The following is a 13,214-nucleotide window of genomic DNA, read 5'->3' as shown; positions in this document are numbered from 1 at the left end:
TGACACCCCTGTGGAACTGGAGAGGAGATCCCATGGGATCACTGACACCCTGTGGGAATGAGGAGGAGATCCCATGGGATCACTGACACCCTGTGGGAATGGGGAGGAGATCCCATGGGATCACTGACACCCTGTGGGAATGAGGAGGAGATCCCATGGGATCACTGACACCCTGTGGGACATGAGAGGAGATCCCATGGGATCACTGACACCCTGTGGGAATGGGGAGGAGATCCCATGGGATCACTGACACCCTGTGGGAATGAGGAGGAGATCCCATGGGATCACTGACACCCCTGTGGAACTGGAGAGGAGATCCCATGGGATCACTGACACCCTGTGGAACCGGGGAGGAGATCCCATGAGATCACTGACACCCTGTGGAACAGCCCTGCTGTGGGCAGAGGGGTGGCAGTGTGATGCCACAGGCAGAACACGCCCTGGATCTGGAGGTTCTCTTCAGCTCAGAGTGGCCTCTTCTAAATCCTGTGGGAAAAATGATCCCTGGGCTTGTTTCTGCTCTGGTTTGTTGGAGGTTTTGGAGCTGGCACTGGCAAATCCACCAGGTCAGCAGTGCCCTACAAGTGCTCTGTGCTGGGACAGCAGCAGTGACAGCAGGGAAGGGAACCTGCTGGCCAAGGGCACAAGGAATCCCTCCAGCTCACCTTCACCTGGCTCTGGAACAACTCCATGGAGGAAGGGAACAGCCCCCAAAACTGCCAAATCAACACTTTTCGCAGGAAAAAAATTCACTTTGCAGGGAAAAATGTGCAAGAAGATCTTGGCAAGGTCCTGACAAAACTGGTGGTCTTTCCTTAAATCCAGTTGAACCATCAGACTGCCAAGGATTCCCAGCTGGGCCAACACTGATGGATTTTTCCAATTTTAAATCTCCTCCACTGCACAGAGGTAATGAAATTGGGCAGACACCCCGAGATGGGCTGGCACAGGAGCAGGAAACTGGGAATGCAGTCAGAGAGTTTAATATCCTCCTTTTCACTCCTCCAACATTCTGACACTTCCACAAAGTTGCTCCCAATATCCATTCTCTTGGCATAATTCATGCAAATCACATGCAGGATTAAAGGTTGAGTAATGAACATGATCTAATTGCTGCAAAATAATAATAAAAACCTCCTTAATCATTTATTTCTATTGCAGCTAAGCCAAGAAAAATCTCCATAAACAAGGCAAAAAAACCTCAGCCAGGGAACCTGGAAAACAGGAAAGGGATGGATTTTTTTTCACTCTGAACATGGAGAAATCAGGCACAGCACGTTGGGTGACAGTTCCTATGGAAACCTTTTATAACTGAACAGCAGAACATTTGAAAGGCTCATAAATTTTTTGGGAATGTTTCTCTTGTGTTACCTCCTTTAGGCCAGTTTTCCATATTGAACACGGTTTTTTTTTCATGTGTAACAAGTTTTTAAGGACAAAATATTGTGGGGGTGCTGGAAATTGCAGGCTGTGCTGGCAGGGAGAAATCGTGGGCTGGTTTATCTTCTCCAAACAAATTGCTGGTGCCGTGCCTGCTCCCTCCCAGTCCATCCCAGCTCCTCAGTTACTCCCAGCAAATTTCCTCCAGGTTTATGATTAGCCAGATCCAAGGAGCAGGAATGGAGAGGTATGGATTCACCCTGTGGAATGCTTTCACCCCTGGTTTGTGGTGGTAAATGATTTTGTAATTCCCTGTGAATTGTCACTGACAGTTCCCAGTTCCTAGAAAATGGGTGCTTTTAGGGAATCTGAGACTGATTTATTTGGAATTCCCATTTGCAGCGCATTCATGGCCTGGCCAATAAAAACACTCCTGGTAAGAATGTGGGGCTGGACCTGCTTTTGCCAGGAATCCAAGCAACATTTGGATGTTTTTTAATGCTAAAATTGCCAAAATGCACTTGGTTCCAATAAGTAATGACTAAATTAGAAGCTGAATGAGGAAAAATAAAGCCAATGTGGGAAGGATGGTGATTTAAAGCAGGACATTGATTCAGGAGAAAGTGTTGCAGAGGTTCCCCTGTGAATATCTGGGCCATTTATTGAGAATTGTGTTTGTTTGATCTCATTTTCCTTTGTTCTCAGTTATTATCCAAGAACTTGGCTTTGCTTTGTGGTGTTTATTTTAATATTTACTCTTTTTTTTTTTTTTGCTGCCTTTAAACACAAGCACACACAGATCAGCTAATGATGCACGAGGCAACAAAGGTTTGAAATTCTGCTGCAGAGACCACAGGTCCCAAAATAGCCCATGACAGCAGAGGCCAGCAATGATTTCCTTGCAGGAGTTACTCACTGTGCAAGTTCCAGCTCTGAACTCTCCCACCTTTCCACTGTTTGCTTGCAGGACTCTGAGTTAGAGTGGAAGCAAGGAGAAGCTGCTCAGCAGGCTGATCCTGGGAGAATCCACCATTCCCAAACTCAGGAGCAGCAATTTCACAGGCAGCAGGTCCCACTGCAAAAGTTTGGCAAAGAGTTTTTGTGCCTGGGTGGAAGAGCAGGAGTAAAGGAACATCCCAAGTTTGGGCATGTCATGGAATGGTGCACTGAGAATGCCAGAAATGTTGGAATTTGTAGGGATAAAAGGATAAATTAACTCCTTTTGGCACCCCTGGTGTATTTTGGATGCAGAGTGCATTGTGAGGTGATCTGGGTGATCATCACCAAACGAATTATTGGTGTTGAAATGAAATCTGCAACTTCTGCATCTAAAATCTCAGTGTCTGAATGAAACACACACTGAGATTTTCAGATTTTCTCCCGATTCCTGCTGGAGCAGGAGGAGCAGGGACAAAAGGGAGTGCCATGGATTGTGTGTTTGACACGAGGTGTGATGGTAAAATCCATTTATCTGATGGGATGTGCAGCAGCTGCTGGGTCCCACATCCCCCTGCAGGAAACATTGAATTGTTTGATTTCTATTTCATTAGGCTATCACTTACCTCAAATACCTGGCAATGTCAGGTGGGGCTTGTGTCCAAGAGTTGTTCTCAGTCTTGGCTTTCACTTTACGTGCACAGATCTGAGTTTGTTTGTACTTTTGGATGTAGAATCCCAAAAAAACCCCCAAAATCCTGGACTGGTTTGTGTTGGGAGGGACCTTAAATCCCATTTCATTCCAGCCCTGCCATGGGCAGGGACTCCTTCCACCAACCCAGCCTGGACAATTTTGCCTGACTGCACCTATAATTCCAAAAGAATGTTTAAATTTACAATTACAATTACAATTACAATTACAATTACAATTACAATTACAATTACAATTCATACTCATTCCATAAAAATTACAAAATATATATGGCTGGTATGATTCAAAGCTGCAGAAGCACAGGGAAATTTATCTTTTTAAGAGACCTACAAATGCAACTGCTGGGGTTGAGTACATTATTCTTAATTAGCAAGGAATTTAATTAATTTAATTAATACAAGGTGGTTTATCAGTTGTGCAGCAGCACAACTGAAGTTACTGTTCTATTTTTTAATAATAGATTTAATTCAACAATGTTTTTTGCTTCTGCAGCAGTATTAAAACTCAATGAAAATATTTTAGAAAATGGGAAACTGTTTAGATCAAAGCATAAACGTGGAGGGTTTGGTTTGGAAGCTCCAGAAAAGGAGTCAAAGTCATATAAATATTTCATGGAAGGCTCTAATCAACAGGAGGAAATTCCTTAAGGAAATACCTGCATGCCTTGGCTCAGCCTCCTCTTCCTCCTGGAACAGCTCATTTTTGGAGGCTGGTATCACCTGGACATGAACACGGGGGAAAAATGAATAGTTTTACCTACAAAATACAATATTTTAAATATCTATCCCTAACCAAGAAAAAAAAAAAGGTCTATTTCTCTGATATTTTATATATTTTCTGAATATATTCCTATTTTCTGTAGTTTCTCTGGAACTATTTACTGCAGGAATTTTGTTTGTGCCATTAATACCAAACTATTCATTTCTGAATTCTTTCAGCAATGTACTTTAAATTTGAATGACTTAAATTCAGGGACAACTGCAGCCCCTCAAAAATGACCAAAAAAAGGCAATTTTTGAGAAGGTAATTGCTGTAGGTAGAATTAATGAGCACTGGTTACAGGTGAAGCAGTGTCCACCTTCAAAGTGGAAAATTAATGGTAAAATTAATTACTCTGCTTGAATTCCTTCATTAGCATCACTGAATTTGATGATGTTTGAGCAGATCCATAATTTCTGCTGTAATAGCTTGATCTGGTGATAATTTTTGAGGAGATATTTCATGTTTCAGTATTCCTAGGAGAAAAGTGTTCCTTTTTCATGATCCCAGCATTATTTACATCCCATAATCAATGAATCTTTCACATCCTCTCATTTCCAATGATTTTATTAAAAAGAATGCAAATATTAGAAAAGGAGGAATATTACCTGTTTGAGAAAAAATTAGTGAAAAGGAAGCCCTTGAACAGAAGCTTGTCAGCTGTCAATTTTTAAATAATAAACCAAAAATCCCTTTGATTACTGTCATTTTAAGATTCATTGTTGAAGTCATGAAAGTCCAAGATACTTTGTGTTTCTAACTTGTTTTAGTTTGGGCTAAGGCAATTTCTAAAGTAATTTATTTGGTGGAGTTTTTTAATCTGTAACTGATAATTAAAATGGCACCTTGAACCTAGTCAAGAATTATCCATCAGAATTAGATTTTTCTTGATAAGAATTGTTACAAACACCCAATTTAACTTCAAGTGTTCTTCCAATTTCCTTTTTAAGACTCTTTATGTTTCAGGTCTGGATTCTCTGTTGCCTGTTCTTTGTGCTTGGCCTCATGTCTAAAAATGGCTACAAAAATTTAAATTATTCTTCACTCATTTATAGCAATGATGACAACGTTAAGAGCTAAATTTACTGGGCTGTAAATGACATTGCAAGAGACTGTGCTAGAGAAAAAATGGATTTTCCAAAAGAACAACCTATTTTATTTTTTAAAATGGGTGCTGAGTGAAATGTTTATATGGACAGAGACCTCATGGAAGTGGAAATTTATTTTATAGTGATTCCATGAAATATTGTCCTTCTGTTGTGATGCTGGGCTCCTTTTTATGGCAGGTCACAGCCCTGTGCCTGTCCCCGTGTCACCAGCAGAGCAGCCAGGTGCTGTTTTCCCCATTTGCATGGATTTTAATCAATTTGCCACATTCCTGGTGAGGAATAAAACTGGGACAAGATCACTCTGGGCCACTGTGCCTGCTGATCTCCAGTGGAGTTCTTGGGTTCTCTTGGGATTTTAGGTTGGACTTGATGATCTCAGAGGTCTTTCCCAGCCTAGCTTGGGATCAGGGATTTATTTTGTTGCTGTTCCATATTTCAGAATTTCCCACTAAACTATCTTTTCCACTTTCCCAGCCTAACTTATTCTGTGGGATCAGCTTTATTTTGTTGCTGTTCTGTATTTCAGCCTCTCCAGTGGATCTGTATGCAGGGAAGGTGGCAGTGATGGGGATTTGGGGAATGATTGCTGCTGGCCTTGGCTTTCATCAGGATGGATCCTGGGGCAATTCCCCTCACAAGAGAGCTGCGGCTGTTCTCCAGAGCACTCAAATCCTTCCCAAAAATCTGTCTGGAGATGGAGTACTGTGGGATGGAGTGAGGAGAAGGGCCTGAGGGTGCTGGTGGACAACGAGCAGTCTCTGAGCCAGCAGAGTGTCCTGAGGGCACCTTCAGGAGGATCTTCAGGAGGAGCATTCCCAGCAGCTCAGGGGTGATGCTGGAGAACAGCTGGGGCTCTCTTGTGAGGGGAATTGCCCCAGCATCTATCCTGATGGGAGGTAAGACCAGGGCATTGTCCCTCTTCCTCACCCAGCAGCAATCATTCCCCAAATCTCCATCACTGCCACCTTCGCTGGGTACAGATCCAGCAGGTCGAGGAGGATCCTGCCCTGGGGACACCTCTGGGTGCTGTGCCCAGCTCTGGCTCCTCAGCACAGCAGGGACAGGAGGTCCTGGAGCTGAGCAAGGGCCTGGAGCATCTCGGTGCTCAGGAAAGGCTGAGGGAGCTGGGGCTGCCCCAGGGAGAGGGGCCTCAGCCCTGGCTGTCCCTGGGTGTCCCTGGCTGGCTGTCCCTGGGTGTCCCTGGCTGTCTGTCCTGTGTGCAGGGAGGGGCAGAGCACGGCCCAGGTTCTGTCCCGGGCCCCAGCGCTGGCACCAGAGGAGCGGGCAGGAACCGACACCAGGGAGTTCCCCTGGACAGGAGGCAGAATTTCTTCACTGAAAGAAGGGTGACAGATTGTCCAGAGAGGCTCAGGAGTCTCCTCACTGGGGCTACTACAGACCCGTCTGGACACAATCCTGTGCCATGTGCTCTGGGATGACCCTGTCTGAGCAGGGCGCTCGGACCCGTTCTGTGAAATTGCCGCTGCGTCCCGTTCATCCCGCACACCCCCCGGAGCTCCGTTACGGGCAGCGCCGAGCCCGCCCCGAGCCCGCTGGGCTGCCCCGCGTCGCTCCGGGGCTCGGCGGGCCGGGGTCGGGCTGCCGTGAGGGGCCGGGCCCGGGGGCTCCCTCAGGCTGCCCCGGGCGGGGCAGGGCGGGGGCGGCCCCAGCGCCGCGCTCCCCCCGCGGTCCCCGGCGCGCTGCAAGATGGCGGCGGGAGCCGAGCGCGGCGCGGCGCTGCCCGCGGAGCCGCCGCCGCTGAGCGCCGAGGAGGTGGCGAGGCGGCTGGCGAGCACCCGCCGCGAGCTGGGCAACCGCCGCAAGATCCTGCTGCGGAACCTGCCGGCCGAGAGCAGCAGCCAGGTACGGCCGCCAGCGCTGCCCGCAGCCGCCCGGCGGCGTGGCGCGCTCCCGCCCGCGCCTCAGGCGGGGGCCGGCAGCGGGGAGGGAGGCGCGGGGCAGCCCCGGGTCCCCCGCGGGGCTCCTTGGCTGCGGGGCGCTGCCTCCCCTCAGAGCTGCCCCTCACGGCGCTGGCTGCGTGGGGCGGCTTTGTTACCTGCGGAGAGCGGCTCCGGCTCGCCCGTCCACGCCCTCACCGGGGGGCCACGCCGGGCTGGCCCGGCAGCACTCCCCGGGGAACGGCGGGGTCGCGGCCCGGGGCGTGAGGGAGCGAGCGGGGCTCGGTGTGGGGTGAGCGGGTAACGGGAGCGCCGCCGGAGAGGCGGCACCTGTGTGCGTACAGGTAGGGCACTGCAGCACAGCCGCTTTCCGTGCGAAATCTGGGAGAAAAAGCTTCCAGACTGGCTTCTTTTTTTTCATTATTATTGTGAGGTGAGCCAGACGTAGAGAGGGAAAGCGGTTTTCCGCAGTCTGACGGTGGTTTAGGAAAATTCCGCTCAAATTGCTGCTGTTGGTAGGAGATGATCGCTGAACTCTTCAACCGAGTGCTGTGAGTCAGATGCTGAGGTGATTTAGCTGCACAGTCACTTCACCAGCTCCAAGCACTCAACTTGATGCACGAGTATTAAAAAAAAAAAAAAAAAAAAAGAAAAGTAACAGCGCCTTTTGTTCTGCTCTGCTGATGGTGTGCCTCCCCCCTGTGTGAAGCACAGGTGGTTTTAGTACCTGCGGCTGAGAGCAGCACGTGCAGACTCTCGATTTCTGCACAGAAAGGGACTATTCATTTTGGAGAGGCTCTGGGGCGCTCGCAGTAACCCGAGCCGCAGCGCCCAGCTGGCCGCTGCACTTCGCGCTGTTTTGTTCTCTCCCGGTGCGTCTGGCCCGGCTCTGGCAGGTTCAAAGTTTGGAGCTGACAGCTTTGTTAGGGTGCTTTGGGCACCTCTGGTGATAGCAGCCCGATGAGCTGATCTGCAGCAAACTCGCAGCTTGGCGAGCGCTGCTAATCTCCGTCTCTTCACGAAGCGGCGGTGTTGACAGAGAGGCTTTGCTGGAGTGTCACCAGATGCTCGCCCTGGATGGAGCACTCTGTGACACTCTGTGACACCCCGGGTGTGTCACTGCTCCTCTGCATGGGCTCCCATGTGGGAATTCTCCTCTCAGGTTTGGCGGTGCTTGCTCAGTCCGTGGGTGCTACAGGGAAATACCAACGCTAAGGTCAAGTTTGGCAGCCGCGGAGTCTTCTGGAAGTTTGCCTTTTTGTTTTGAGGGCTTCAAAGCAGCGCTTAGATGCCTTTTTCTCCTATGTGTCAGGTTCTAATGTTGCCCTGGACACCGTGTACAGATCCTAAAGTGCACTTTACAAACTCATTTTTATTTTTAACGTTGATGAGCTGCTGGTGGTGGTGGTAACAAAGGCAGAAGAATTGTGCTGTAGAGAGAAAGTTTCTGTCCTGGAGCAATTTTGGAGAGAAGGGTGTTTGTGGTCAGGCATGTTAAGTCTACCTGTGTATTTGGCTTCAAAATTACTATGAAATTTAACTTTTTTTTTGTTGCCAGTTAACACCCGTGGTAAACACGGGTTTGTCTTCGCCTTGCAGTAATTGGTGAGCCAAGTAAAATCAGATAAACTGTTTCTGACCTGGCCAGTTTTATTCACTGTCAAGAGGGAGATGAACATCACTGAAATGCAGCCAAGTCTCCCAAAATAGGTTTTCATAAATGTAACTATTCATCTCTGAGTGTTGGGGTGTTGGCTTTGCTGCCATTTGTTGTTAAGTGAAGAGTGAGGCCAAGATTTACCAAAATAGTTTTGAAATGAAAAATGACTGTTTTGCTGATAGAGAGAGAGATTGGTGGAGGTACTCAGTTTTGTCAGAAAAATAGGAAAAAACTAATTTTATTAATATGGAGTTACATAACGCATATAATTCCTCTGCCAATTGTAGCTACATATTAACTTTATTATTGTACTTGTAATCTTCAATTACCTTTGGAGCCCCACCTGTGTTAAACTAAATTTAAAAAAATAAATTACCCTTGGGGCCACAGAAGAAATGTCCCTTGGCCACGAGGTTTCTGAAGCAGAAACAGGTTTAGAAACCAGAGCTCACCCTGCAAACAGATGCCTGCAGGATCAGTGTTTCTTCAGGCAATTCCCTCACTACAGCCATGGAGAAAGGATTTTTTGTGGCAGATCTGTTTTCCATCTTCACTCCTCTTGAAGGCACAGTCTCCATTTGCTGTTCAGCTGGCAAGCCAGTGGATGCTGAACTGTTCAGAGTAGTTCTCACATTCATTCTTCAGAGATCCCTCATGGGATTCCTCCAGCCCAGTACCAAATGTGTGGTGTGGTGCTGACCCAGAAATGGCCACAGGCTGCTGCTGACCTCTGTAACTCTCCAGGGCTTTGATACCTGCAGCAGTGACTGTGCCTTAAAGGCAGAATTCAGAACTGGGGGATCATGAGAGGCTTCCCTGTCTCTCCATGGAGCTTCCTGGGATAGGTGCTCAGAGCAGGGATCCACTCTGCTGCCTTGGCAGGTCCCACTGCTCCAGCTGCAGTCCTTGGTGCCAGAGGAGAGCAGGGATCCACTCTGCTGCCTTGGCAGGTCCCACTGCTCCAGCTGCAGTCCTTGGTGCCAGAGGAGAGCAGGGATCCACTCTGCTGCCTTGGCAGGTCCCACTGCTCCAGCTGCAGTCCTTGGTGCCAGAGGGGATATTTCATCTTTCACGTCACACAAATACTGGGATGTGTCCTGTGCTCTTGCAGCAGGCACTTAAAGGCTTCATTAGGGCAGGGCAGGGATGTGGCGTGTTCTGCACCAAGATCACCCCTGGGTGTCAGTCCTGTGAGGAACAGCAGATCCTGGGCCTGTCCTTGTGGCACTAACAGCCTCTGGTGTGATGCTGTGGTCGGGCTGTTGCTTGCAGGAGACTTTAAAGGGAGCTTTAAAGTGGTTGTGGTGATGCCTTTCATCCTGATCCGCCTGCTGCTGCACCAGGGATCTCTTGGCTTGCCTTGTGTGTGTGTGCATCTCCCTGAGCCACATCCCTGATCCATCAGCCACGCCAGCAGCAAGGAACACGGCCCCCTGCGATGGTGGGAGAGCAGAAATTGCAGCCAGAAGGTTCCAGAACAATCCTAAAGCTGTTCCCAGTGCTCTGCAGGAGGGGCACTGCTCTGAGCAGAGGGAGGGAAGGAAGCACCACCTCCCTCTCTCCTTTTCTGCTAAAGACATGCCAAGAACTTCAGGATGGAAGTGAAGTTGTATCTCACTGAACAGGAAGTTTTGAGTTTGTATTGGTCTTACCCCAGGCAACAAATAAGCACCACACAGCCACTTCTTCACTCCTTCACTTTTTCACTTCTTCACTTCCTCACTTCCTCACTTCCTCACTTCTTCACTTCTTCACTTCCTCACTTCCTCACTTCCTCACTTCTTCACTTCCTCACTTCCTCACTTCCTCACTTCCTCACTTCCTCACTTCTTCACTTCCTCACTTCCTCACTTCTTCACTTCCTCACTTCCTCACTTCTTCACTTCTTCACTTCCTCACTTCCTCACTTCCTCACTTCTTCACTTCTTCACTTCCTCACTTCCTCACTTCCTCACTTCTTCACTTCTTCACTTCCTCACTTCCTCACTTCCTCACTTCCTCACTTCCTCACTTCTTCACTTCCTCACTTCCTCACTTCTTCACTTCCTCACTTCCTCACTTCTTCACTTCTTCACTTCCTCACTTCCTCACTTCCTCACTTCTTCACTTTTTCTTCACTTCCTCACTTCCTCACTTCCTCACTTCCTCACTTCCTCACTTCCTCACTCCTTCACTTCCTCACTTCCTCACTTCCTCACTTCCTCACTTCCTCACTTCCTCACTTCCTCACTTCCTCACTTCCTCACTTCCTCACTCCTTCACTCCTTCACTTCTTCACTGCTCTGGTACTGGGGAGAGTCAGGGCAAAAGTAAAGCTTGGGGGTTAAGAACAGTTTAACTATTGAAATAAAATATAACATATCTAAAATTAGTATAACACTAATAAAACTAATATGAATTGTAATAATAATTAATTTGTAGCCGGATCTCCAGTGTTCTGTGCCAAGATCAGCTGCCCAGCAAGGGCTGTTGGCTTTTTGCTTCCCATTTTTTGCAACTAAGAGAAGATGCTATGGAAGATGCTCTTGCTCCCAACCATTTTGGGCTTGATTATCCCTAATTGCCACTATGTCACAGTTCTACAAAATAAACCTGGTGGAGGGGATGCTCTCCTTTAATATAGAACATGCAGCAAGTAGGGCTGGTTAATTATTTTAACACCCCGTGGTTCTCCTGGGGAGGGACAGAATCAGAGAACAATGAAACACTGAGATGTTGATCCAAACCTGCTGCAGTCCACCTGGGACAGGGATTTATTTGGCATTTTGGAACCTCATGGACCCTTTCAGTTTTCTCTGGGCTGTCTGTTCCTGATCAAAAGCCAAATCCCTGCTTAGCATGGTGCTGTTTCTGGTGGGGTTGTGGCATTTTCCCCCCTTTCTCCCTGGATTAGCCATAATTTTCCCTGTTAGATGGAAAGCCTCTAATGAGGTGTGATGGTTTGAGGAAGTGCTCTCTGCAATCTGTTGGATGCCAGAGCTTTAAGTAGAGGGGCCTTTGTGTTCTCATTCCTCCTCTGTCACACTGCCTGAACATGAAAGGCACGTTGTGGACAGGGAGCAGCTCTCATGCCTTAAGATGGAATTTTAACATTTCCTTTATTACTTTTGTTTTGCTTTGAGCTCTTGCTCTCTCAAGTTACTTCTTTCTATGTCTTTTCCCCCTTTCATTTAGCTCTCACACCATCCACTATACCCAGGATGATGGAATTAATTTCCAGTCCCATAAAGATCCTCTTAGCAACACTCCCAAAAGTCTCTGGAAGATCAGAGGAAAAAGTCTTTCATTGCACTGAGAAATTGTTGTTTTCCTGTCTTCACATTTTCTTATATTACTTCACTGAAGATCTTTGAGGGCTCTGATCTTACAAAAGTGAGAATCAATTCCCAAACACAGAGGTTTGCCCCAAAAGCAGTTTATGGCCTGGAATGGATGCATTTCAGGTTTCCTGGTTTGGGATTGTGGAGGTGAGGAGGGAATGAGCTGGGCAGGAGCTTTGGGATGCTCCTCAGTGCTCGCTGCTCTGGCAGCTTTGAGCCCTGAGCCTCCAGCCTTGCTCCTCTGAGAATCCTTACTCAGCCCTGCAAACCTCCTGGGACCTGGGGGGGAGATGTGGTGAGCCCAATGCCTGAAATGTAACTTCTTAGGGGCAATTATCCTGCAATTAATGACATCTTGAGGCCCTCCTACCTCTGTGATCTCTGATGGTCAAAATTGCACTTTGCATCAGTCCTTTTGTTTTTTATTAACCTCTTGTTGGTGCTGAGGGCTGCACTTGCTCTCCAGCACAGCTCTGGGTTTTCCCTTTAGTAACATACTATTTAAACTGTGTCAATATTCTCTTTTTTACTACTTCTTATTATTTATTTAATATCTGCAGTGAAATCCATGTGTCATGTCATGAACTCAGATATTTAGCAGTCTAAAATCTGAATCAAACGAACACCCTGTTATATCATTTTGTAAATATAAAGCTTTTCTTCTGAGAAGTTCTCTTTTTCCTGCACAAATGGAACAAAGCCTTTTTCAGCTGGGAGATGATTTAAAACTTCTTGCTTAGCCAAGTAACTACTTTAAACTTAATTGATTCTCATTTCAAGGATATTCATGTGAAGTTCAGGCCTTCAGCTGCTCAGTGAGAGCCAAGTTATGGACCAGGCTTGGAGAGTGTTTATATTGGAGACTTCCCTAAAGCTCACTGCAGACATCTGGCCAGGCACCCTCAGAATTGTTAAATATTCTCTTGCCAGAACAGCACAATTATTACATTTCATATCAAGTCTAGTTTTGCTTCCAGAGAGAGAGCAGTGCTTGAGTTTGGTGTGCTGTAGGCTTTATATACATTATTATGTATATCCTATGTATTGTTCCAGGTGAGTACTGAGAATTTCTTGGGTATTTTTCCCTTACACTGTGACAGTCTGAGTAGCACAAGCTGCTTTTATTAGAAATAAACCACTGAGCTTTACTAATTTGATAAATGTGCCTGTGAATGAGTCCCTTTCTAATTTGTGTTTAAAACAATGCAGGTACTAAACACAAAGTTCGAGGTGCAAATCTCAAATTGATAGTAAGAGCTGAAAACTCAGGTTGCCAGTTTTTCTACCCAAGAGAGGACACAGGGCAAGAACTGTGGTATTTCATGACCACATTTACAATAGTAAATAATACACTTCTTTAAAGGATAAAGGGTGATTTCTCTTAAACTCCCTTGGTTTTATTCGATTTTGCTTTTTCTGCTAATTTGCACGTATGGTCGA

General features: G+C 47.0%; 1 protein-coding gene and 1 long non-coding RNA gene across 4 annotated transcripts in view; one reads left to right on the top strand and one right to left on the bottom strand.

Annotated features, from left to right (window-relative positions):
- Nucleotides 1–353: 353 nt before the first annotated feature.
- On the bottom strand, nucleotides 354–7,093 carry LOC113459929 (uncharacterized). The gene is made up of 3 exons (XR_012581246.1): nucleotides 6,953–7,093; nucleotides 3,684–3,747; nucleotides 354–2,455 (listed from the first exon to the last, which is right to left on the bottom strand). It is a non-coding gene; the product is annotated as an uncharacterized LOC113459929 (long non-coding RNA).
- RAVER2 (ribonucleoprotein, PTB binding 2) overlaps nucleotides 6,536–13,214 on the top strand; it is a 38,564-nt gene continuing 31,885 nt past the window's right edge. The window contains exon 1 of one of the 3 annotated variants that reach the window (XM_074545623.1): nucleotides 6,536–6,759. In XM_074545623.1, the coding sequence (XP_074401724.1) occupies nucleotides 6,604–6,759 (156 nt within the window). In that variant the 5' untranslated portion in view covers nucleotides 6,536–6,603. The remainder of the gene's footprint in view (nucleotides 6,760–13,214) is intronic. The other 2 variants (XM_074545625.1, XM_074545624.1) reach the window with 2 other exon arrangements.

The sequence above is a fragment of the Zonotrichia albicollis genome, chromosome 8 (genome assembly GCF_047830755.1).
Source record: "Zonotrichia albicollis isolate bZonAlb1 chromosome 8, bZonAlb1.hap1, whole genome shotgun sequence".
NCBI lineage: Eukaryota > Metazoa > Chordata > Aves > Passeriformes > Passerellidae > Zonotrichia > Zonotrichia albicollis.
This window is presented reverse-complemented; position numbering and strand designations above follow the sequence as displayed.